Here is a 22,795-nt window from a genome sequence, read left to right as displayed (position 1 = left end):
CAACATTTCATGCTACCAATCCCAGGACAAGCAGTGGCTTCCTCCATGTCTAACTCAAGAGCAGGAAGTTGTCCAAGCCTATTTTAAAACCAGAAACGTTAACTGCTGTTACCATATCCTCTGACATTGAGTTCCACAGCCTAACTATTCTTTGAGTGAAAAAATATTTCCTCCTATTTGTTTTAAAGCTATTTCCATGTACTTCCATTGCCTTATCAAATATTTCACTGGGATGGGAAGGGGAAATATAGGTAGATTAGGTATTTCCTGTCCCCAGACGACTTACAATCTAATTTTGCACCTGAGGCATTAAAGGGTTAAGGGGTTCTTATACTAAGCTGCAGGAAAATGGGACCTGCGGTAGCGGTGGGGGCTGTTTTTCCCCACACACCAGAGCCCTTTGTACTGCAGCAGGTAAAAGGTCCCCCTCAAAAATGGCCACGTTGCAAGATAACTCTTACCGAGTGGCCATGCGGCAGGGAGCACTTACCGCCACCCACTGAGGTGGCGGTAAGGGCTCCCGTGATAACCTGCCGGTAACCGGGCAGTGCATGGCGATGCCTGATTACTGTCATACTATAAAAATATTTCTGGAGTGGCAGAAATGGCATGCGCTTGGCCTGGAATTACCGCCGGTGGCCATGTTGGGCTAGCGGTAGTTCAGATTTAGCATGCGGTAAGCTGTATTGGGCTTACCATCACTTTGTAAAAGACACCCCTAGGTGATTTGCCCAAGATCACAAGGAGTAGCAGCAGTGGTGTACCAAGGGCGGGGCGGTGGGGGCAGTCCACCCCGGGTGCACGCTGCTGGAGGGTGCAAAGAGCAGCCGCGTGCCTGTCGGCTCCGCTGGTTCCCTGCTCCCTCTGCCCCAGAACAGGTTACTTCCTGTTCCAGGGCAGAGGGAGCAGGGAGCCAGTGGAGTCAACAGGTGCGCGGCTGCTCTCTGCACCCTCCAGTAGCCAAGAAGGCACCTGGGGGGGGGGGGGGGCTTGATGCGCCGGGGAGGGGGGTGTCATTGCGCTGGGGTGTGTGTCATGCTGCACCCTGGGAGGACGGACGCCGCTGCACCCGAGGGAGGGGTGCGCAGCGGTGATCTGTTACGGGTGGCAGCCGACCTAGGATCGCCACTGAGTAGCAGTGTGATTTGAAACAGGCTCCCATGGTTGCCAGCCTGCTGCTTTAACCACTAGACCAGCGCTTCTCAACCTGCTTCTGTAGGTACACCTGACCAAATGGGTTTACAGGATTATCACAATGAATATGCATAAGAGAGGTTTGCTTTCAATTGATCTAGTAGCTAGGTATGGCTTCAGGACAGGGTTGAGAAGCCCTACACAAGGCTGTTCCTCCATTCCAATGTTGATAGAGTTCAATTAGAAAAGACTCTAAATATGTCAGAATAAAAATTAAAAAGGTTTGAGGACAGTGTTAAATACTGAACGCAGTAAAGAACAAGATTTAAAAAGTAAGCATGGCTGGGATATGGAGAGTTTCTGTCAGAGAACAGTATCTATAATTTCTCTCTTTTCAGAAGTAATGTTCAGAAAGCCATTATCCAAATGTTATATGCTCATTAATTTGACATCAAGAGAGAGATCTTAGAAGCTTTTTAATTAATCGTATAGGATACACTTTAAAAACATAGCTGGTTTAAGGATCATGTTTAATTAATCTGAATGAGTCATTAGTGCATATGGCTGTAATGCTAGGCAGCTGGGACACATTGACTGGCATGCATAGTAAATATACCCCCTTAAAATTACATTCAGTACTTGTCACAGATCATCCAAACTCTGCCTAACTTAGATGAAGTTTGTTATAGCTTCCCTTCCCCCAATAACCTTGAGCATTATATTCTTCATAACTGTTACACAGTAAAAGACAGTAACATAGTGAATGTCAGCAGATAAAAGACCAGGAAAGAAATCCGTCAAAGGACTGAGAACTCTAGACACCCCACGGACAACAACAAAATGAAATAAAAGTGGGAGGACAACCAAGGATTCCAAAGGCTGAGAAGATGTGTAATAATAAAGATGTTTATTGAGGAAGGGGTGCAAGGCACAGAAAGGGAGAGGTGCTGCTGGACCCTGAGGAGGGTGGAAGATACAGAAAGGGAGAGATGCTGCTGGATCCAGGGAGGGAGGTGAAAGGGACGGAAAGCAAGAAGTGCTGCTGGACCCAGGGAGGGAGGAAGGAAGTGGAAGGGATAGACTGAAAGAGGTGCTGCTGGACATTGACTGGAGAGGAAGTGACAGACAGGGAAAGATACTGTTATAACCAGTGGGGGGGGGGGGGGGGGGGGGGGGGATGAGGAAGGGATGGATAGAAGGGATGGACCCAATTAGATTAAATTGGAATTTGCGTGCATAAATTTAGGTACGAGATCAGCACCTACATTTTACGCACAAGTAAAAAAAAAGGGGTGCAGAAATGGGAGGGTCATGAGTGGAACAGGAGCGTTCCTAGCATTTACATGCATTGTTACAGAATAAGAGGGATATGCGGCTAACTTAGCCAGGTACATTTGTACCATGCTTCAGTTGGTGGAAACAGCCATGCCTAAAGTTATGTACAAGTCCCAGGTGTAAGTGCTACTCTATAAACCATGCCTAACTTTAAATGCAGCTTACAGAATAGCACTTTGTTCAGCACATCATCCCATCCCATACAAGCGTATATCCCGCTAATACCTTGCAGTTCAAAGCGGGTAACAATTCAAGACAAACCAGAGCAGACCTCTGGGATGTGATAGAAAGAAAGAAAGAAAGAAAGAAAGAAAGAAAGAAAGAAAGAAAGAAAGAAAGAAAGAAAGAAAGAAAGAAAGAAAGAAAGAAAGAAAGAAAACAATCAAAATATGTTAAAATAAATTTCTGAAACAGTAAGGTTTTAACTTTTCTTCTTCTAAACATCATATATGAGTCTGAAGAAAAGAACATCTGAGCAAGTACTGAGCAGCTTCAAAATGGCCACCGAGACTTCAATTCTCGGCGGCCATTTAGAATCTCGCCGAGACCGTCATCACAGGCAGCATACAGGAGGATGCAGAGCAGCGCGCTGGGCAGGAAAGAGGGGGCTCTTTCCTGCCCCGACATCACTAGACCACCAGGGAAGATCGCGTGAGTAAGGGGAGAGGTGGTGACAGGGCCGGGGGGAGGGGAGGTAACCCTAGGGAGGGCGATCCCGAACTTGGAGGGAGGGATTCGGACAAGACGCACCGGAGCACCTAGGTTTTAGTGGAGGGAAAAAGTGCGTCTTATAGTCCAATTTTTTTTCCTATTTCCCTCCTCTAAAACCTAGGTGCGTCTTATGGTCCGATGCGTCTTATAGTCCGAAAAATACGGTACCTAGAATCTTTATTTCAGTAAATAGCTTGTATTCAATTTGACCAATGTGGATGAAATCCAGAATGGAGTCTAATTTGCTATTAATACATAGAAACTTAGTTTTAGTGGAATTAAGTTTTAATTTTTGTTGAAGCATCCAATTACCTAGTAAGGTCATGCAATGTCAATTTCAGAGCTGGAATTAAATGGGATAATAACAGAAATAACATCCACATAAGCTGTAAAATCATTGTTTGCCGGCATAAACCCCAGTGATCATAAGAAGCAGTTAAATAAAATAGTAGAAAGAGGTAACCCTTGGGGAACACCACAGGGATTCGACCAGGTTGACGAAAAAGAATCTGACTTTCACCCTATATGACCTTTTTGCTAGAAAGTTTTTAATTCACTGTAAAACATTTCCTGTTATACCAATATTTACTAAAATTTGTAACAGAATAGCATGATCAATCAAATTGAAAGCTGCTGAAAGATCGAACTGGAGTAGCAAAGCGCATTTCCTAGTACCTTTTCACTCTTTCCAAAAATACTAGGACTAGGGGGCATGCAATGAAGCTACAAAGTAGTAAATTTAAAACAAATTGGAGAAAATACTTCTTGACTCAATGTGTAATTAAACACTGAAATTCATTGCCATAGAATGTGATAAAAGCAGTTAGCTTAACAGGGTTTAAAAAAGGTTTACATGAGGAGTTGAGATCCAAGATGGCATTGTTTGCATAAACCCGGAGTGGAGCTCAGCTCTGAATGGGTTTACCTCTTTCTTGGGACATCCTTCCCCGTTGCACAAGAGGTAAAAGGAGAGGCAAGTTCTGGCAACTTCCTCCGGTGTTGGGCAGGACCCAATTCCTGGCAAGCAACCCTGTAAGAGTTTCATGCTCCTGCCCCTACAAACAAAAGAACCGCTTCAGTTTTGCTGGAGCTTCAGTCTCTCGGTAGCAGTGTTGGCATGGTTTCCCTTAGCCCTGCCTGAGGTCGGCACCACCACAACCCGGAAGAGAAAGCGTAGCAGGGTAGAATGACAGTGAGGAGGAATCCCAGCATCTGGAGGATCTCCCAGCTATGGTGTCCATTCCCGGGGTCCAGGGTCATTGCCACTCACCACTCCCTAAACCACAGACAAATTTGACCAAATTCAATCAACTGGGATATCATCCTTATTAGATGCAGTAAAAAGCTGAGCTATTGAATCAGACAATAAGATTCGAAGCTTACTTATTTCACTCTGAAAATAATCTGCTAGTTGATCTGCAGTAGGAGTAATCTGAGAATTCCGAAACTGAGATAAAGAAGTATCAGTAAGAGAATTAAGAATCTGAAACAAATACTTAGTATTACATTGGTCAACACCTGTTAGTTTAGAAAAATATTTTTTTCTAGTCAACTTCAGGTCTTTTTTATAGTCGTGCACCGCTTTCCCCCTATTTAGCTGAGTGCTGATATTCAGTGGTGATAACTGGCCAATTTTTAATGCTTAGCCAGTTAAGTGCTATCGGCCGGTATGAATACTAGTATACACATGTGTATGCCCTAGTGTGCCGCCCATGCACTATTCTGCAAATATAAGGAGTTAGCATGAGTTTTAGCATGTGATAACCAGTAGCAACCGCATCCTGTCTGTGCGGTAAATGCTGGAAAACTACTGGACACACCCTCAACACTATCGTCGAGCCTTTGCACTGTACGTGCATTGCTTTTTACTGTTAACTCACACTAAGGCAAAATCCTAGCGCACTTTATTAAATATGCCCCATAGTGCATATTTGCAAGAGGGCATGCACAGAGACACAGCCCGAGCAGGACATAGGAGGGATTCACACTTACATGCGTAACTTACAAGAATACTGTTACGCAGGTATCTGCAGCACTTGCACTTACAGTACATGAGCTGTTGGGCGTGTTATTACCCAGTTACGCTAGTATTCTGCAAAGGAAAGTAAGCAACTGGGTTCCTTTATAGAAGAGGCTCCTATCATATGTCCTTTGGATGCCTAATACAACACACCCTGTTATAGAATTGTCCTTATTATGTCATAGCTGAAGCGTATATGTCACTATTTTTGACAGACTTAGATATTAACCACTCTAAAAGGCTCTTTTACTAAAGTGTGTTAGGCTGTTAATATCTGGTTTGGTGGTGTCAACAGCTAACGCACAAATGTGTTAACAGCCAGCATGGTATTTTTACAGTTTGCACATGGTAAGTTGTGCATTATGAATTTTTTGGAAGGGGACGGAACTGGGCAGGGCATGGGGTGGAGAATGGGCTTGGAAAGTGTTTGGAATTGAATGCGTTGCACTTATCAAGAGCAAAGTAGGAGTGGGAACAGAACCAGGCTCTTCCGAAAACAGACCGAAGGCATCCAATATTTGAGGTTAAGTTTATTGAAAGATGACTCTACAAGGTACCCTGTTTCGGCACTGCAAGTGCCTTCTTCAGGAGTTTGGTACTTCGTCTCAGGGAAATGATGGACAAAGTGTTCAAAACAGAGTTACTTGAGGGCAATGTTCTGGTTTTGAAAAAGACCTTTCAAATGTGCAGTCAAAAGTCCGGCTCGATAACGCCATTAGCTTGTTGCAGAAAAAACACTTACCAAAATTTGTATAAAGCTTCTAAAAAAACAGCCATAATGTATGTGTGCTATACTCCTCTTCCAACTAAATCATGTGCCTGAGAATGCCTCCTTGCGATGTGGCTAAACATTTGCCAGTGTTGAATTTATTTGGCTATAATGAAAGTGGGTGATTTCCAGAAGGCTGTTTTAAACAGGTAGAACCTTTTCAAAATCGTATTTCCCGTGACAAAAGGAAGAAGGTAGTCGTGCATGTGGGGGAGAGGGGGCTGTTTAGTAATTTCTGTTGCCAAGAGGATTTACCTTTTGCTGGTACATTTGATATCTTAACTTGTCCCCTGAATCCAATCTGAGCATTGTTAGCAACCAGAAACTGAATCAAACACCACAAGAGATAACGTCAGGGTAGCATTTGTCATTATCAGATTTCTTTTAGTACAATTATAACATACAACTCAAGTGAAGAAAGCATTCTGTAGGAATACAGGGCAATATAAATCAGGGAAGCTGACAGAGTAATAAGAATGATGAGCTTTGAAGATTTATATTACCAGAAAAAATGATTGTGAGACAAGTAGCTTTATACTAAATTTAATTGAAGGTCATAGAATTATTAATGGCACTGAGAATACACAGGTCACGAACACCACTAAAGATAGAAATACAGAGAGAAGTGAAGAATATAAATTCAACTATCTCCCTAATTCAAGAAAGTTGTACATTCAGATTTCCATCTAGTGTACAGAGTTGTGAGCATTAGAGAGTAACGCCAGTTACACGCATAACTTAATAGATTGATTAGCTGCTAATTGGCTTTAACAACCAATACTCTGCTATAATTGGTGTTAATTGTCGTTAATTGTCAGTTATGCTTGTAACTGCCCTTAATCAGTATTCTATAAGATGCATGCTCAAATGCCAAAGCATGCAACTCCAAGGGGGGGGGGGGGGGTGTGGACCTGAGAGGGCATGGGCAGGTCAGGGGCATGCCAGGCAGTTACATACATGGGTTATAAAACACTAACAGGCTTATTTTCAAAAGAGAAGGGCGCCCATCTTTCGACACAATCGGGAGATGGGCGTCCTTCTCTCAGGGTCGCCCAAATCAGTATAATCAAAAGCCGATTTTGAGCATCCCCAACTGCTTTCCGTTGCGGAGACGACCAAAGTTCCCGGGGGCATGTCTGAGGTGTAGTGAAGGTGGGACAGGGGCGTGCCTAACAGATAGGCATCCTTGAGCGATAATGGAAAAACGAAGGGCATCCCTGATGAGCACTTGGGCCACTTTACTTGGTCCATTTTTTGTTACGACGAAGCCTCAAAAAGGTGCCCGAACTGACCAGATGACCACCGGAGGGAATCGGGGATGACCTCCCCTGACTGCCCCAGTGGTGACTAACCACCTCCCACCCTGAAAAAAACAACTTTAAAAACTTTTTTTGCCAGCCTGAAATGTCATACTCAGGTCCATCGCAGCAGTATGCAGGTCCCTGGGGGGGGGGGGGGGGGGGGGGGGGAGGTATGTGTGTGTCAGTGGAGGCATAGCAAAGGCGTGGACATCATTCTTTCAAACATTTTGGATGTCCTGAACTGCCCCCCCCCCTCCCACAGGGATGGCCAAATTTCAAGGGAGTGGAGTGGAGGAGTGGCCTAGTGATTAAAGTGCTGGTCTTGCAATCCAGAGGTGGCCAGTTCAAATCCCACTGCTACTACTTGTGATCCAAAATCCAAATAAATAAAGGGGGTGTCAGAGGTACAGCAAAGGCATGGACATCCTTCTCACAGAAACATCCAGGCATGGACATCCTTCTCACAGAAACATTCACATTTTGGACATCCTCAACTGCTGTCACAGGGATGGAGGCATAGCAAAGGACATCCTTCACCCATACTCTAAAAAAAAGATGTCCCTGACAAGCACTTGGACGTTTTCACCTGGACTTGCATTTTTCTAAGGTTGTAGATGGCAATTTATTTAAGGTTGTAGATGGCTATTATGCATGCAGCTTGTCTGCATGTATGAAGCTGTCTTTGGTATGCACAGAGCAACCACACATAATGCTTGGCTGCTCTGCACTGGCTTTCCCTCCTTAGGAAGGAAATCGTGTGCAAATGAGCTAACAGTGAGCAGCTCATTTGCATGTGATTTCCTTCTTGCATGCCCATTCCTTTCCGAATCGCTAAGGGATCGGTAAGGGAAGGGCTTTTTCCTTTTAGTTAGTGCATCAGTTAGTCCACTGCAGTGCCCCCTAAGGTGCCCAGTTGGTGTCCTGGCATGTCAGGGGAACCAGTGCACTATGAATGGTGGCTCCTCCCATGACCCAATGAGTTGGATTTGGTCGTTTTTGAGATGGGCGTCCTCGGTTTCCATTATCGCCGAAAACCAGGGATGACCATCTCTAAGGTCGACCATCTCAACATTTATGTTGACCATCTCTAAGGTCGACCTAAATGTTGAGATTTGGGCATCCCCGACCGTATCATCGAAACAAAAGATGGCCGCCCATCTTGTTTTGATAATACGGGTTTCCCCGTCCCTTCGCAGGGACGTCCTGCGAGGACGCCCTCAGGAAAACTTGGGTGTCCCATTCTATTATGCCCCTCCACGGGTCCTTTTTCATAGGCAGGCTAGTGTTTTTAGCTTGTGTGTTAAATATGTGTGCGCTAAATGCTAGAGACACCCATATATTCCTTTGGGCGTCTCTAGCATTTAGCACACACTAAAAATGCTAGCATGTCTTTGTAAAAGGATCCCTAACAGTAATGTGCAAGCATGCATGATCCTTGCGCCTAACATTAGGCAATCTATAGAGAATTACCCCCATTATGATTCTATATATGGTGCCTAAAAAAGTGCTATTTTATAAACTGCGCTTAAAGGTAGGCGTGGTTTAGAATAGCACTTACACCTTGGTTTCACACATAACTTTAGGTGCAGCCATTTGCACCAACTGGAACGTGGTGCAAATGTAAATGCCTACATTAGGTGCATATCCCCGTTATTTTATAACAACATGCGCTAATTTTAGGAACAACCCCATTATGCCTATGACCCTCCCATATCCATGCCACCTTTTTCAGATTGTGCATAAATGCCAATTAAATCTAGTTAGTGCCAATAATTGCTTGTTAGAGTCAATTATTGGCGCTAATTAGTTCATTGTTTAATTAAATTGCACATACAAATGCTTGCCCAGATTTGAGCAAGTTTTGGAGACTTTTATAGAATTAGGGAGTATATGTGCATGCTCATTGTAAAATGAGAAATACGCAGTTTTTGGTCCACCCAAAACATACTTCCTTTACATCTGTACATTCCATACCATCTCCGTGGTGAGTTAGCAGCATTATGAAATCTCTAGCCATTGAACCCGTAAAAACGGGCTAGTATAGGAAAGGGGGGGGGGGTTGAAAGCCCTTCCCGTCGCTGCTGCAAGGCCCCCTGTCGCCGAGCTCCCCCCCCCCCCCCCGAGTCGCCGCCACCCCTCCATCCGGCCCGGGCCCTCGCTCCGCTATTGAAACAGCGAGGGAACGCAGCACACAGCTCTGCTGAGCTGCCGTCGGCCTTCCTTCTTCTTCTCTGCCTGTGTCCCGCCCTCGTGTGATGTAACGTCGTCAAGGGCGGGACACAGGCAGAGAAGAAGAAGGAAGGACGGCAGCTCAGCAGAGCTGTGTGCTGCGTTCCCTCGCTGTTTCAATAGCAGAGTGAGGGCCCGGGCCGGATGGAGGGTGGGGGGAGCGTTAGCGACGGCGGTTTTGTCCCTTGCAAATGCGCAGTAGAGACCCTCTCTGTTCTGCCCCCATTGACGCGGGGGCGGGGCAGAGAGGGTCTCTACTGCGCATTTGCGAGTGAGTACGACACTCGCCATTTATATGTTTGATACGAAATTATGTTTACTTTTTCTATTTACACATTGCCTATTCAAAGCAAGATTGACTCAAGGCAGCTTGCAGCAGTAAAATTAATCATCATATTAAAATCCCCCCCCCCCCCACAGATATCAAGCATGATTACAAATCTCAAAAAATTATTTTAAAAAAAATCTACAATATTACCAGCCCATAAAAATCCTTTTTAACCAAGCCTTAGATTTATGTATTTATTTATTTTTACATTCTTTTATCCCACTGTTATCCAAAAACAGGTTTTGGTTCAAAGTGGCTTACAAATTATGTTCTCATTGGTTGTTACAATTTTGTTCTTACATTACATATTTAGTATTGATACTTCTGTTGATGATTTACTGTTCAAGTGTGCACTTTGGTTTGGGCTTGTAGTGTTGATTTATGATTTATATTTGGTGTGGATATCGATAGCTAAGTTATTTATAGTAGAATTTTTTAAAGAGGTATGTTTTCAGTTCTTTCCTGAAGTGTAGATAGCTCGTGATGCTTCTTGTGATCTTTGGTATTGAGTTCCACCATATGGAACCCAGATAGTTGAAGCTGGCTGTGTAAATAGGTTTGTATGTTATATTTCGACAGTTGGGTAGGTGAAGAAGAAGGTAGTATCTAGGGGATAGATCAATCATGTCTATCATATATTCTGATTGGCATCAAATGGTCTACCAAACATAACTCTCAAAGAATAGCATTCTAAAGAGTCTGCTAAGAAAATGTCCACTGTCTTGTTTCATTTCATTTCATTTTTGGCTCTTATATCCCACTAAATCCAAAATTGAAATCAAAGCAGGTTACAGAAACACTAAGATCAGAACTAATAAAAAGATTTACAAGCCCTACAAAAACAGATGAGTCTTCAGAGAACGTCTAAAAAGATGATAAGATCCCATGCGCCTAATATATATTGGAATATTATTCCATAATTTTGCAGCAGTAGCTAAATATACTATCATCATTTAAAATGAATCCTACTGGCCGAAGAAAATCCCAAATCCAAAAGGTAATTTGATCGAGTCAATGATCAAATGTTCAGAAAATTAATTAAAGCTATCCTGCTTATTTTCGAAGGAGAAGGGCGCCCATCCTCTGACACAAATCGGGAGATGGGCGTCCTTCTCCTAAGGTCGGCCAAATCGGCATAATCGAAAGCCAATTTTGGGCATCCTCATCTGCTTTCCGTCGCAGGGACGACCAAAGTTCAAGGGGGCGTGTCGGCAGTGTACTGAAGGCAGGACGAGGGCGTGGTTAACAGATGGGCGTCCTCGGCCGATAATGGAAAAAAGAAGGGCGTCCCTCACGAGCATTTGGCCAACTCTACTTGGTCTATTTTTTTTATGACCAAGCATCAAAAAGGTGCCCGAACTGACCAGATGACCACCGGAGGAAATCGGGGATGACCTCCCCTGACTTCCCCAGTGGTCACTAACCACCTCCCACCCCGAAAAAAACAACTTCAAAAACTTTTGACTTTTTTTTTTTTACAGTATGTCAGTCGGGGTGCCAGTGAGTCCATATGCTGCCTATGGACTGCCTTGATGCCTTCGATCTTCTGCGGCATCTCACTAGCATGGAAACAGGAAGTTGCATGAGGGTGGGAATCACAGAGAGAAGATGCTAAGAAAGATTGCAGGCAACAAATGTGATTCACTACCACTGCCAGCGACCTCTAGGGGGAAAACAAGTTCTAAGGTAGTTGGGGAGAAGGGGGGCTTGAAAGAGAGGGGGAGATGCTGGATTGAAATGTGCAGTTTATATTCTGGTTCTTGTTGGCATGGCAAAGGGGTGACAAAGCAGTTATTTAGGGTCACACTTGTTGCCCCATAGCAATGCCTATAATGATTACAGCCGTAGGGGAGGGAGCAGGGCACCACATTTCTCAGCCAGACTGGCAATGGTGTTGGCAGCCACAGGGAAGGAAGCAAAATACATTTTCAGTCTGGGATGATAAGAGTATTGATGATGATGGCAGCACTGATCGGTGTGGGATGCAATGGTGATGAATGCCAGGAGGAGGGGCAGTAGACCTGAACATTTCCAGCTTGGACTGGTGGCAGCAGTGATCACTGGAGGTGGTGAGAAAGCATAAATAGGAACTGGTTATTAGGATATCAAGTACCTGACTCCATGGCTCTATGTTCTCCCTAGCCTACAAGCGCACACAATGGTTAAGGAAAGTATGGGTTCCCTGTCTACGACTGTTTTGGTGACACACTTGCCTTCCCAGCTCTAAGTCACACACCATGTGTCTTGACACACTGGTTCAGAACCACTGTGCTAGAGCCATGAATACAAAAATGAGTTTGGTTCTTAAGATAGAAAGATAACTTTTTAAATATCAAAGCAGTCAGTCATGATATCCAGTGGCACTATCCAGTTAAGTGTTGCTGAACTATCATATTGGGCCCCAGCTATCGGGAGTTAACCGGGCAGGAGCCAGTCCTGTCCAGTTAACTCCAATTGATATCAACCCCTATATGTATTTCCATTGTAAAATTGGAAATACATGCCAACATTCAAAGTAATTTATCAAGATAAATGGCTTAGCCAGAGTCAGCTGTGGATATCTGGATAGTGCTGCTCAATGTCATTACAAACCAACTTGACGCTATCCAGATAGGGGTAGATTCTGTGTGGGGCGCCCACACTTTTGCACTGGGAGAGTGCATACTAAGCAGTTATTCTGAAGGAAAGTGCACACATACTTTCCATTACAGAATAGCAACAATGTCTGCATTTATGTGCGACCATTTAGCCGCCCTCACGCCAGGCTAGTATAAATGTACCAAATGCACATGTAAATGCAGGTATATGGTAACTACAAATTCTGGGCATGTCCCTAACCTGCTCATAGCCTCCCACATCAATGCCCCCTTTGAAGCACACCCTTGAATTTCCACGCCTGGGTTATAGATTAGGCACACACAATTCCAAATCAAATTGGTGTCAATTAACACCAATTATTGCATTAATTTACACATGCATATGGCCCTTATTCTATAACAGAGCACATAATTTTGGGCGCTAACCTCCCAAATTCTATAAAAGTCACTAAAAATTACATGCACAAATTAGGCAGCGTGCCCAATTTGTGTGTGTGCAATTTAATTGAATAACAAGCTAATTAGTGCTGATAATTGCCTTGTTAAGCAATTAATGGCACTAATTAGATTTAATTGGACTATACATGCATAAATTTAGGCGCAAGTTCAAAATGGGGGTGAGGAAATGTAAGGGTCATAGGCATAACAGGTGTTCCTATTATTAATGTGCGTAGTTATAGAATAAAGGGGAAATGCGCTTCATTTAGGTGTGAAAATTTGCACCAGGATTCAGTTAGTGCAAATGTCCATGCCTAAAGTTAGGCCTGATTCCCGGGCATAAATGCTGTTCTATAAACCATGCCTAACTTATAGAATACCATTTTTTGTGACAATTGTTTCAGTGCCATATATAGAATTCACCCCTATGTATCAAATTACATGCACTTTTGTATAGAATCCAGGGCATAATGCTGGGACAGTGCGTGGACAGATAGAAAGTCGAGCTGGGAGTTATCAAGACAACAGCAATAGACATACTACTATGTAGATAATGATCTGGATAAAGTTAGGACAGAAAAATTGCTGTCCTAACTTTATTGAGGGTGCCGAAAGCAACATTGAAGAGGTGGGCTTTGAGCAAGGATTTGAAGATGGGCAGGGAGGGGGCTTGGCGTATGGGCTCAGGGAGTTTATTCCAAGCATAGGGTGAGGCAAGGCAGAAAGGGTGGAGCCTGGAGTTGGCGGTGGTGGAGAAGGGTACTGAGAGGAGGGATTTGTCTTGTGAGCAGAGGTTACGGGTAGGAGCGTAAGGGGAGATGAGGGTAGAGAGGGAATGAGGGGCTGCAGATTGAGTGCATTTGTAGGTTAATAAGAGAAGCTTGAATTGTATACGGTACCTGATCGGAAGCCAGTGAAGTGACTTGAGGAGAGGGGTGATATGAGCATATCAGTCTAGGCGGAAGATAAGACGTTCAGCAGAGTTCTGAACGGATTGAAGGGGGGATAGATGGTTAAGTGGGAGGCCAGTGAGGAGTAGGTTGCAGTAGTCAAGGTGAGAGGTAATGAGAGAGTGGATGAGAGTACGGGTGGTGTGCTCAGAGAGGAAAGGGCGAATTTTGCTGATGTTATACAGAAAGAAGCGACAGGTCTTGGCTGTCTGCTGGATATGCGCAGAGAAGGAGAGGGAGGAGTCGAAGATGACTCCGAGGTTGTGGGCAGATGAGACGGGGAGGATGAGGGTGTTATCGACTGAAATAGAGAGTGGAGGGAGAGGAGAAGTGGGTTTGGGTGGAAAGACAATGAGTTCGGTCTTGGCCATGTTCAGTTTCAGGTGGCGGTTGGACATCCAGGCAGCACTGTCGGATAAGCAGGCCGATACTTTGGCCTGGGTATCCGCAGTGATGTCAGGTGTGGAGAGATAAAGCTGGGTGTCATCAGCATAAAGATGATATTGGAAACCATGAGATGAGATCAGCGAGCCCAGGAAAGAGGTGTAGATTGAGAAAAGAAGGGGTCCAAGGACAGATCCCTGAGGAACACCAACAGAGAGCGGGATGAGGTAGAGGAAGATCCATGAGAATGTACTCTGAAGGTACGGTGGGAGAGATAAGAGGAGAACCAGGAGAGGACAGAGCCCTGGAAGCCAAATGAGGATAGTGCGGCAAGGAGTAGATTATGCCTTCCTCTTTCCCCCTCCCTCTTCACCCCGATTCACACACTGCCACTTGGGCTTCAAATCGTATTGCTTCCTTGAACCTTTTCTCTGAAATTGAAGAAAGAGTTGAGGTACTTAGGGAGAGGCAGCTGATCCCGAGATTCCTTTCATGTGTTGTATAACTCTGAAAAGAGGATTGGCTTAGTAGTATCCCAATCCAGAAATAAGCCCTATGCTACACGTCCCCTAGTGCTCCTACTATGTCATTGCAAAGCATGGGAGGCAATGGATGGGGCTCAGTTTTGGAACCTCTGCCTCCCTTGTGCTTTCTGTAGCTGCACCAGCTGCATATATCTTACTGCAGCCCTGGATGGAGTGGTGTAGAAGCACAACGGGATTTTGTGATAGGGATGTAGAGGAAGTTCCCACAGAAAGCCACCATAAATCCTGCAATACAGAACAGATAGCACACACCTCAGTCAAGACAGAGCAGGGAGGGCATGGTTCAGGCAGTCAGATAAAAACTATTGAGCACAGGCAGACCAGGAATGCCCAGGGAAGAGAAGAGGAACCTTCCAGCATTTGCCTTCACCACAGACATTGCATTACATTACATAAAAGCTCTTGTATACCATGAACAAGACATTTCTGGGAATTACAAGATTAAACAATAAGCATAACAATTAATGATAAGATACAACATATTGCTGAAATAGTTCTTGAGTAATTTTTGAAAAATTTTTTGTAATCCTAAATTCCCTTTATACCTACATAAAGAGAGTTTTATATTTTTGCTGCCTGGTAAACCCACTGTCTGCAACAGATGGATCTATAGCTAATGTTTTTGGGTCTGGAATACTGTCTAGCATTTGTTGCCTAGTCATTGCATGGCCATGCAATGTTGGAAACATTACTAATTTAGGCAAATATAATGGAGTTTGGCTGTATAGTATTAAAAAGACCATTACACTTTTGCAGCAGAAGCTTAATGCAGGTAGACCAAGTTTTACCTTGGAAACCTATGAAATTCTAATCCTTGAGGCCAGGTCGCAGTCAGGCCTGGCTTTGGTTAACTGTGAAGACAAAGAATAGCGCACCCTGCGACTGTGAGGCCCTCTTAGCGACAGGGTTGCAGGGAGATTATAATTGCATTCCAAGAGACACTTATTCTTAAATTTATCATGCTTGTGAAGGGAACAGGCTTTACATTCTTTTGAATATTAAGTGCTTGTTTTACTTTCACCTTTCTCACTTGCTGTGTCTGATAAGGCTCTGCACCCACACCCTCACTCATGCTGCTACAGTTTTCAATTTAGATCTCTTGAAGATTCTGGGAGTCCTTAAAGTTCTTGAGTAGCCTAGCAATGACTGCCTTCAGAGGGAAGAAGAGTGGAAATAGGAATACAGAGAGAAGCGCTTCTATCTGAGAATGATTTGGAAATAGTAACATACTGGATTCTTTGCTAGCAATATATGTTAGTCCATAGTATCATTTAAGAGCTGTATGATCAAAGAGGCCTTAGATTAGGGCAGTGGTTCCCAAACCTGGTCCTGGAGGCACCCCAGCCAGTCAGGTTTTCAGGATATCCACAATGAATATTCATGAGAGAGATTTGCATACCAATGAGGCAATGCATGCAAATCTCTTTCATGAATATTCATTGTGGATACCATGAAAACCTGACTGGCTGGGGTGCCTCCAGGACCAGGTTTGGGGACCACTGGATTAGGGCAATGTTTTAATATGACTTCTAACCCAACTACATTTAAACTGCCCTCCTACCTATGTATAAGTGTTAGAGCAAAACATATAGAGGCAATGCAAAGGTCATATTTAATTTATGGTATGAATGTCATATGCAAATTATACTTTCCAATGCTCCTGACAGAGAAGAACACAAAGCTTTTACTGGTTAATTCTGGCACAGCACTGAAATGAAGCAACCATATTTTTGTCCTTATATTTTAAAGTCACAAGTAATTGAGACCAAAAACTACACAATGTGCACTTATTAATCGCAATTATGTAAACCCATTAACTCTCAGGAACAATGTTCAGAATAAATTCTTTGCAGCATCTGCAAAAGATTGCTGCCACATGACTAGATTGAAATGGATCTGAAACATCAAAGTTTATAAAAGATTGTAACGTGCAATAACCAGATTTTATTTTTTAGTCATGATATACACCTATCTTTCTGGCTTATTTTTCATAGTGCAAACTGTGAACAAATACATCTTACATTTGATCCACTGTATTTGGTTCTCACTGATGGTCAACATAAATAACTTCACACTCATATACTTGCAGCAGAAACTTAATGCAGGTAGACCAAGTTTTACCTTGGAAACTTATGAAATTCAAATCCTTGAGGCCTCATGGTATTATGTAAGCCACATTGAGCCTGCAAATAAGTGGGATAATGTGGGATACAAAGGTAGCAAATAAATAAATAAATAAATAAATAAGTGTAAGCAACAATTCTATCAATTAATACATTGAACTAATTTGGTATATCCAGTGGCGTAGGAAGGGGGGGTGCGGTGGGGCGGTCCGCCCCGGGTGCACGCCGCTGGGGGGTGTTGGCGCCTCGCTGGTTCCTTGCTCTCTCTGCCCCAGAAGAACAGGTAACTTACTTCCTGTTCCGGGCGAGAGCAAGGAACCAGCGAGGCGCCGACACTCCCCAGCGGGTGCTCTCGGCGGATTGGCCCTCCCACCCGCTCCTCACCGCCTTCCAGGTATGTTCTCGCGGGCGGGGCGGGGGGGTGTTGCGCTACGGAGGGGGGAGGGTGCGTCGCACTGCACCCGGGGGGGGTGCGCAGCGGCGACCCTCCCCGGGTGTCAGCTGCCCTCGCGACGCCACTGGGTATATCTATCTATTTATTTATTTGTTACATTTGTATCCCACATTTTCCCACCTATTTGCAGGCTCAATGTGGCTTACAATAGTACCGTAGAGGCGTTTGCCAATTCTGGTATAAACAGTTACACAGTGATGTTATGGTGGAATAGGGTTCATGTGGAACAAACAAACATATTAGGGAATCATATAAAGGAAGAGTTACGTTATGTCCATTACATTTATTGGTTATGTCTTGTTGCTGGGTTCAGGTATTTAAGTAGGGTCGGTAGAGTATGCCTACTGGTATATCAGTTATTGTTGTGTGATGGTGGCTGCTCTTAAATACATAACAGCACAGAGAGGGTCCAAAGTACAGAACAAAGTCCAAACACCAAAAAGAAGCACCAGGAGCCTTCAAAATCGGGACGCAATTCCTTTAATCATGTAACTTAGACTTAAACTCTTTTCAACAGTGACCCGACACGAGCCGTATTTCGCCTGCATCAGGGGTCAAAAAAGTGGTGACATCAAAGAGGTCACGAAACTTACTCCTTTGAAGATGACAAGTTGAATGTATTGTCCTGCTCAACACCATTGAAATATACTTGATCGCTCAGCAGACTTCGAACAATGGCAATCCCTTGACTCATGAACTAGAGCAAGAAGGAGTAGGTTTCGTGGCTTCTTTGATGTCACAACTTTTTTGACCCCTGATGCAGATGCTGTGCGCCAAAACACGGCCTGTTTTGGGTCATTGTTGGAAAGAATTGATGTCTAAGTTATATGATTAAAGGAATTGCATCCTGATTTTGAAGGCTCCTGGTGCTTCTTTTTGCTGTTTACTCCTAAATACATGACATGATTTACTAGTAAATACTAAATCCTGTTCATATTCCACCCAGACTCTGTCTATGTGTATGCCCACATGTTGAAGACATACTATCCTCCTAATTCTAGAAAGTTGTAAAGCCTAACTTGCCACTAGCATGCAAATTTGCTCGTGCAAGTTACAGACTAAGGGCCTGATGCATCAATTAAACGTAAAAAAATCTAAAACATAAAAGTCCTTAACGAATTTGAAAAAACGAAGAATGCACCAAAAAAACAAGTCGCACATGTTCGGTGCGGCATTATAAAGTACAATGCATTAAACTGGTGTAATCCCCATCAGTAATCGGCCCCTAAAGCATGCGCAGAGCAGCCAAGCGTTATGCTGGCTGCTCTGCGCATGCCACAAACGTCAAAACAAAAAAAAAAAAAAACCCAAAACACAAACATGTGTGTTTCGGGAGGGGGCAAAGGCGCTCGTCAGGAGCGTCCTGTATGGACGGCCTTGCCCCCCCCCCCCCACCCGAGGTCGCTGCTGCTCCCCGCTTCCCCCTGCAGCATAGAAATCCAAACTTTAGCAGCCCCGGCCCCCCTCCCTTCCTCTCTTTCTTTCTTTCTCCCACAGCTCCACCTCCCACCATCCTCCACCCCCGTGCCCCGCCACCCCCCTGAGGTCGTCGCCGTCGCTCCCCCCTGCACCGGGCCCCCCTCCGCCTTACTGGGCCCGCGCAGCGCCTCTCACCTCTGTGTGAAGGCGCTGCATGGGCAAGAAGAACATCTGATCACCGCCGAGTCTTCAGGACGTCTCTCCTTCCCTGACCTGGGCCCGCCCCTGTCTGACGTAAGTACTTACGTGTAGTACTTACATCAATAGTTGGTTGTTAGCACCCAATTACCGATGTTGATTGGCTTGTTAATTAATTTGAGCCCAAAGTTGGGAACACAATTCTGGGCACCCTATATAGAATCCAGGGAATATTATCATGTACATACAAAAATACCTTTATAAAATTATCGACAACACTATAAAGTGCAAGCTGTTTTTCAATTAACTAACCACAAAGATAATGAGAAATTAAGAGGAGGTAAAAGACTTCAGAAGCTCGGAAGTTCAGATCAATGTCCTCATTATGAGATACCGGCTTTCCACTGAGCAGCTTCCTCACTAGTCTAAAAAGCCTCCTTCTAATGCCCCCATAATGGGGGCAATTGTATAAAGGTCCAAAAATTGCGGCACCAGAAATCTTAGCACTAACTAAACTACAGTAGTATTCTATTTTTTGATACTGTTTCATGGTAGTCCTATTATTAGGTCTTAATTTGCTGTTCTCAAGTCTATCTCATTTATGGTATTTATGTTTTGTATTTGGTCATTTTTACTATTGATATGCTGTTAACAAAATTATAAATTTTATGTTAAACTGTGCCTGTTGTACACCGCCTTGGGTGACTCTCTTCATAAAGGCAGTTAATAAATCCCCATAAATAATTATATTTAGCCGAACATCTGCGCAAACGTGTGTATTCAGCACTGAATATGCGAATTATTTGAAATGTCTGGACTGAACATTTCAAATGATTTGGCAGATATTCTGCTGAAAAATAACCTCCATATGCTTTCATTGGAAACATGAAGGCATATTTTCAAAGCACTCAGGGGTCTTTTTACTAAGCCCCAGTAAAACGTGGCCTGCAGTAGTGCAAGCGCACCTTTTGAGTGTGCACTGGGCCATTTATTACTGCATCTAGGGGAAAAAAGGCCTTTTATTAAGGGGCTGAAAAATGGACACGCGCTAAAATCGAAACCAGCCTGCGGCCATTTTCGGCCTGAGACCTTACCGCCACCCATTGACCTAGTGGTAAGGGCTCACATGCTACATGTGTGGTGACCAGTCGGCACGCGCCAACTGCCGGAAAACACCGTGCGCAGTTGGAAATAAAAAAAATAATTTGAAAGTACCACCAGGGGAGCACGCTAGCCCGGTGGTAGTCTCTGTTTTGGCACATGCTGTACACGCATAGAGCCTACCATGCTTTTGTAAAAAGGCCCCTTAGACTTACAAAGTTACATAGTACATGAAGGATAAAATAAACTAACTACCAAATGTAACATTCAACTCTGTGCCCAATGAACACAGGGTAGTAAGGCAATTTCACAAAAGACTGCAGAAGAATGAAAATACTCTGCTGTTGTATTGTCATCATCTCACTTCACTGCATTATTATAATCTTTGCATGGATCTACTAAAAATAGAGCAGCCTGAATCGCCCAAGATGCTTGCTCAATGCAGAATAATGCAGTAACTGCCCGATTCCATAAAGTCTTCAGCAAAGTAATTCGCAGAGAGATTCACAGCTAAAGAAATACTGCTAGCTATGAGAAAGTGATTTGAAAGGCTGACTGTTAGTTATATTTTGCAGAAAAGGACACCTTTTCTTACATGACAGAGAGCATCATCACCATGCACCACAGTCAAAATGCATCAGCAATTTCAATCGACTACACAAGGTTAATTGCAGTTTGCAGTACACAGCTATACATAATGGGGGGAAAAAACCACTCCATTATCTGGGATTTCTAGTAAATCTACAATTTTTTAGCTGCACCTACATAACAGCAAACTAGATAGTTCTGGTAAAAAGAAACAGATTCAAGACAAAATCATACACTGCCATTGTTTTTTAGGCACAGCACAACAGATGAATGCTGAATTAAACATTTAAATGCACTAGCATCCTTCCCTTCCAAACTGATTATTTTATAAGTGCAAAAAGGAAACGGACTCATAATAGAGTGAATCATTCACTCCAGTGGATAAACTTGTTATTTGTGCCTTTGTGCTATAAAATACAATTTAACTGTCTGACATTTAACTTTTACTGTTGAAAAATAGCATATAGACAACCCGTAGATAAAATAAACGTTTAAAAGGAGAACAAGCTAAAATGATGAGATACAAGCCATAAATCAATTAAGTAATGCTTTTAGAGGGTTATTTCCGCAGTTGGTTTCGGGAACAGATGAAGTGTGTTCTTACCCTTTTCCTTAAGTTGTACGTTAAGATCAAGTTTCTGGAGAAAGAGTGAGAGAAGGCAGTATAGAATTCCAGCACTTTCTGTAAGGCATCTCGTTTAATGACATGGAGATCACAGTATGTCAGCGCTCTCACGTTAGCACAGGACTGGGCGAGTGTGGTCTCCTTCCAAAACACATCTCCAAACACATCTCCTTTACCTAAAGAGTTACAGATGCAAAATGTGAAACTCTATGGCAACAAATTCTGGCACCAACTGAAAAATCTCAGCAATGATTCCCAAGAGCCAATATTTGTTCATACCCCTACAATTAAAGATAATGTATATGTTATAGAAGGCATTATACAGAATCAGGACATCAGTAATATAAAGACACTGTTGTAATCAATACCTTGTACTGTCGTCCTTCAGGCCTTGCTGCCTTATATAAGAGATGTAGGCCACATTAAGAGCAGTTCTGCAGTTAATAATCTTTCATATATACAGTATAGTCTCGATTATCCAACCTTCGCTAATCTGGTAATCCAGTGTGAGAGAGCCAGTAAGCGCCATATTTGAAGTCTGGCACCAGCTTTAAATAAGTCTACTTGATTGATTTTTGCACTTAGTCCCCTGAAAAAGCTTATTCATAAATGAAACGGAGAGCCCCATTGGTGAAAGAATGAAGAGCTAAGTGCTTTAATATTAAATTTTGTGAATCTAAATAGAATATGACAAAGATACATTGCAAAAAGACTGTAAGAAGATTGAGCGCATAATATATAATAGAAAATTTAAAAAACAGAAAACATTGATAACAGAAATTTTGCAAGGAGGTTTTTTTTTAGATCAATGATATGACTGGAGTCCAATATATGCTGGCATAAAGATTTTTATAGCTTGCTGCCTTGCTGGGACATTTAAGGTCTTTTTTTCCTCCTTTTGCAATTTTATGGATTAGGGATACAATAATAATAATATATAGAATATAAGATATACAAACACTGTTAAACCTTCAGCCTCTAAGACTAGTAACTGAACAGAGCCATGATGGTCAGTGTTAATATTCAGCACCACTGTCCAGTTAAGTGTCGCTAACTATTAGCGGTCGGGCTGACCAGTGCAAAGTAACCAGGCAGGAGCCACTCCTTTGAATATCGGGCCTGTTATGGCTATAGACGGTCAAGGGTGGTGGGTGGGGTGGAATTTGTGGTTCCCAAACAGCAATTAGGGTCCTCAGCAGCACCATGAGGGGAAATGATAGGGGCATCCAAGAGTAAGGCTCAAAGTTCCTCTCAAGAAGACACATTGGCTCACGCCAGCTATTGTATCATCATCATCACATGTGAAAAGCACCAGCCACACAATGGAGGTTAGGGAAATAATGCTGCAAGGACCTTCCTGGGTGCATGCTGCCATCTTCTTCCTAGCCTTGCCACCGATGTTGAGCCATTTCTTCTCTAAATCCTCAGTGTCATGCTTGTCATGATACATAGTTGGAGGCAAACGCAGCACCACAATGAGATCCTCTGTTATGAGTTGCAGCGGCGTACCAAGGGCGGGGCAGTGGGGGGCGGGGGGGTGCAGGGA

General features: G+C 43.5%; 1 protein-coding gene across 1 annotated transcript in view; it reads right to left on the bottom strand.

Annotated features, from left to right (window-relative positions):
* Window positions 1–22,795, bottom strand: part of KCNH1 (potassium voltage-gated channel subfamily H member 1) — a 573,175-nt gene that overhangs the window by 200,156 nt on the left and 350,224 nt on the right. Inside the window, exon 10 of the mRNA XM_030196093.1 lies at window positions 21,229–21,425. Within this exon, the coding sequence (XP_030051953.1) occupies window positions 21,229–21,425 (197 nt within the window). The remainder of the gene's footprint in view (window positions 1–21,228; window positions 21,426–22,795) is intronic.

Source organism: Microcaecilia unicolor, chromosome 3, assembly GCF_901765095.1.
Source record: "Microcaecilia unicolor chromosome 3, aMicUni1.1, whole genome shotgun sequence".
NCBI classification, from domain to species: domain Eukaryota; kingdom Metazoa; phylum Chordata; class Amphibia; order Gymnophiona; family Siphonopidae; genus Microcaecilia; species Microcaecilia unicolor.
This window is presented reverse-complemented; position numbering and strand designations above follow the sequence as displayed.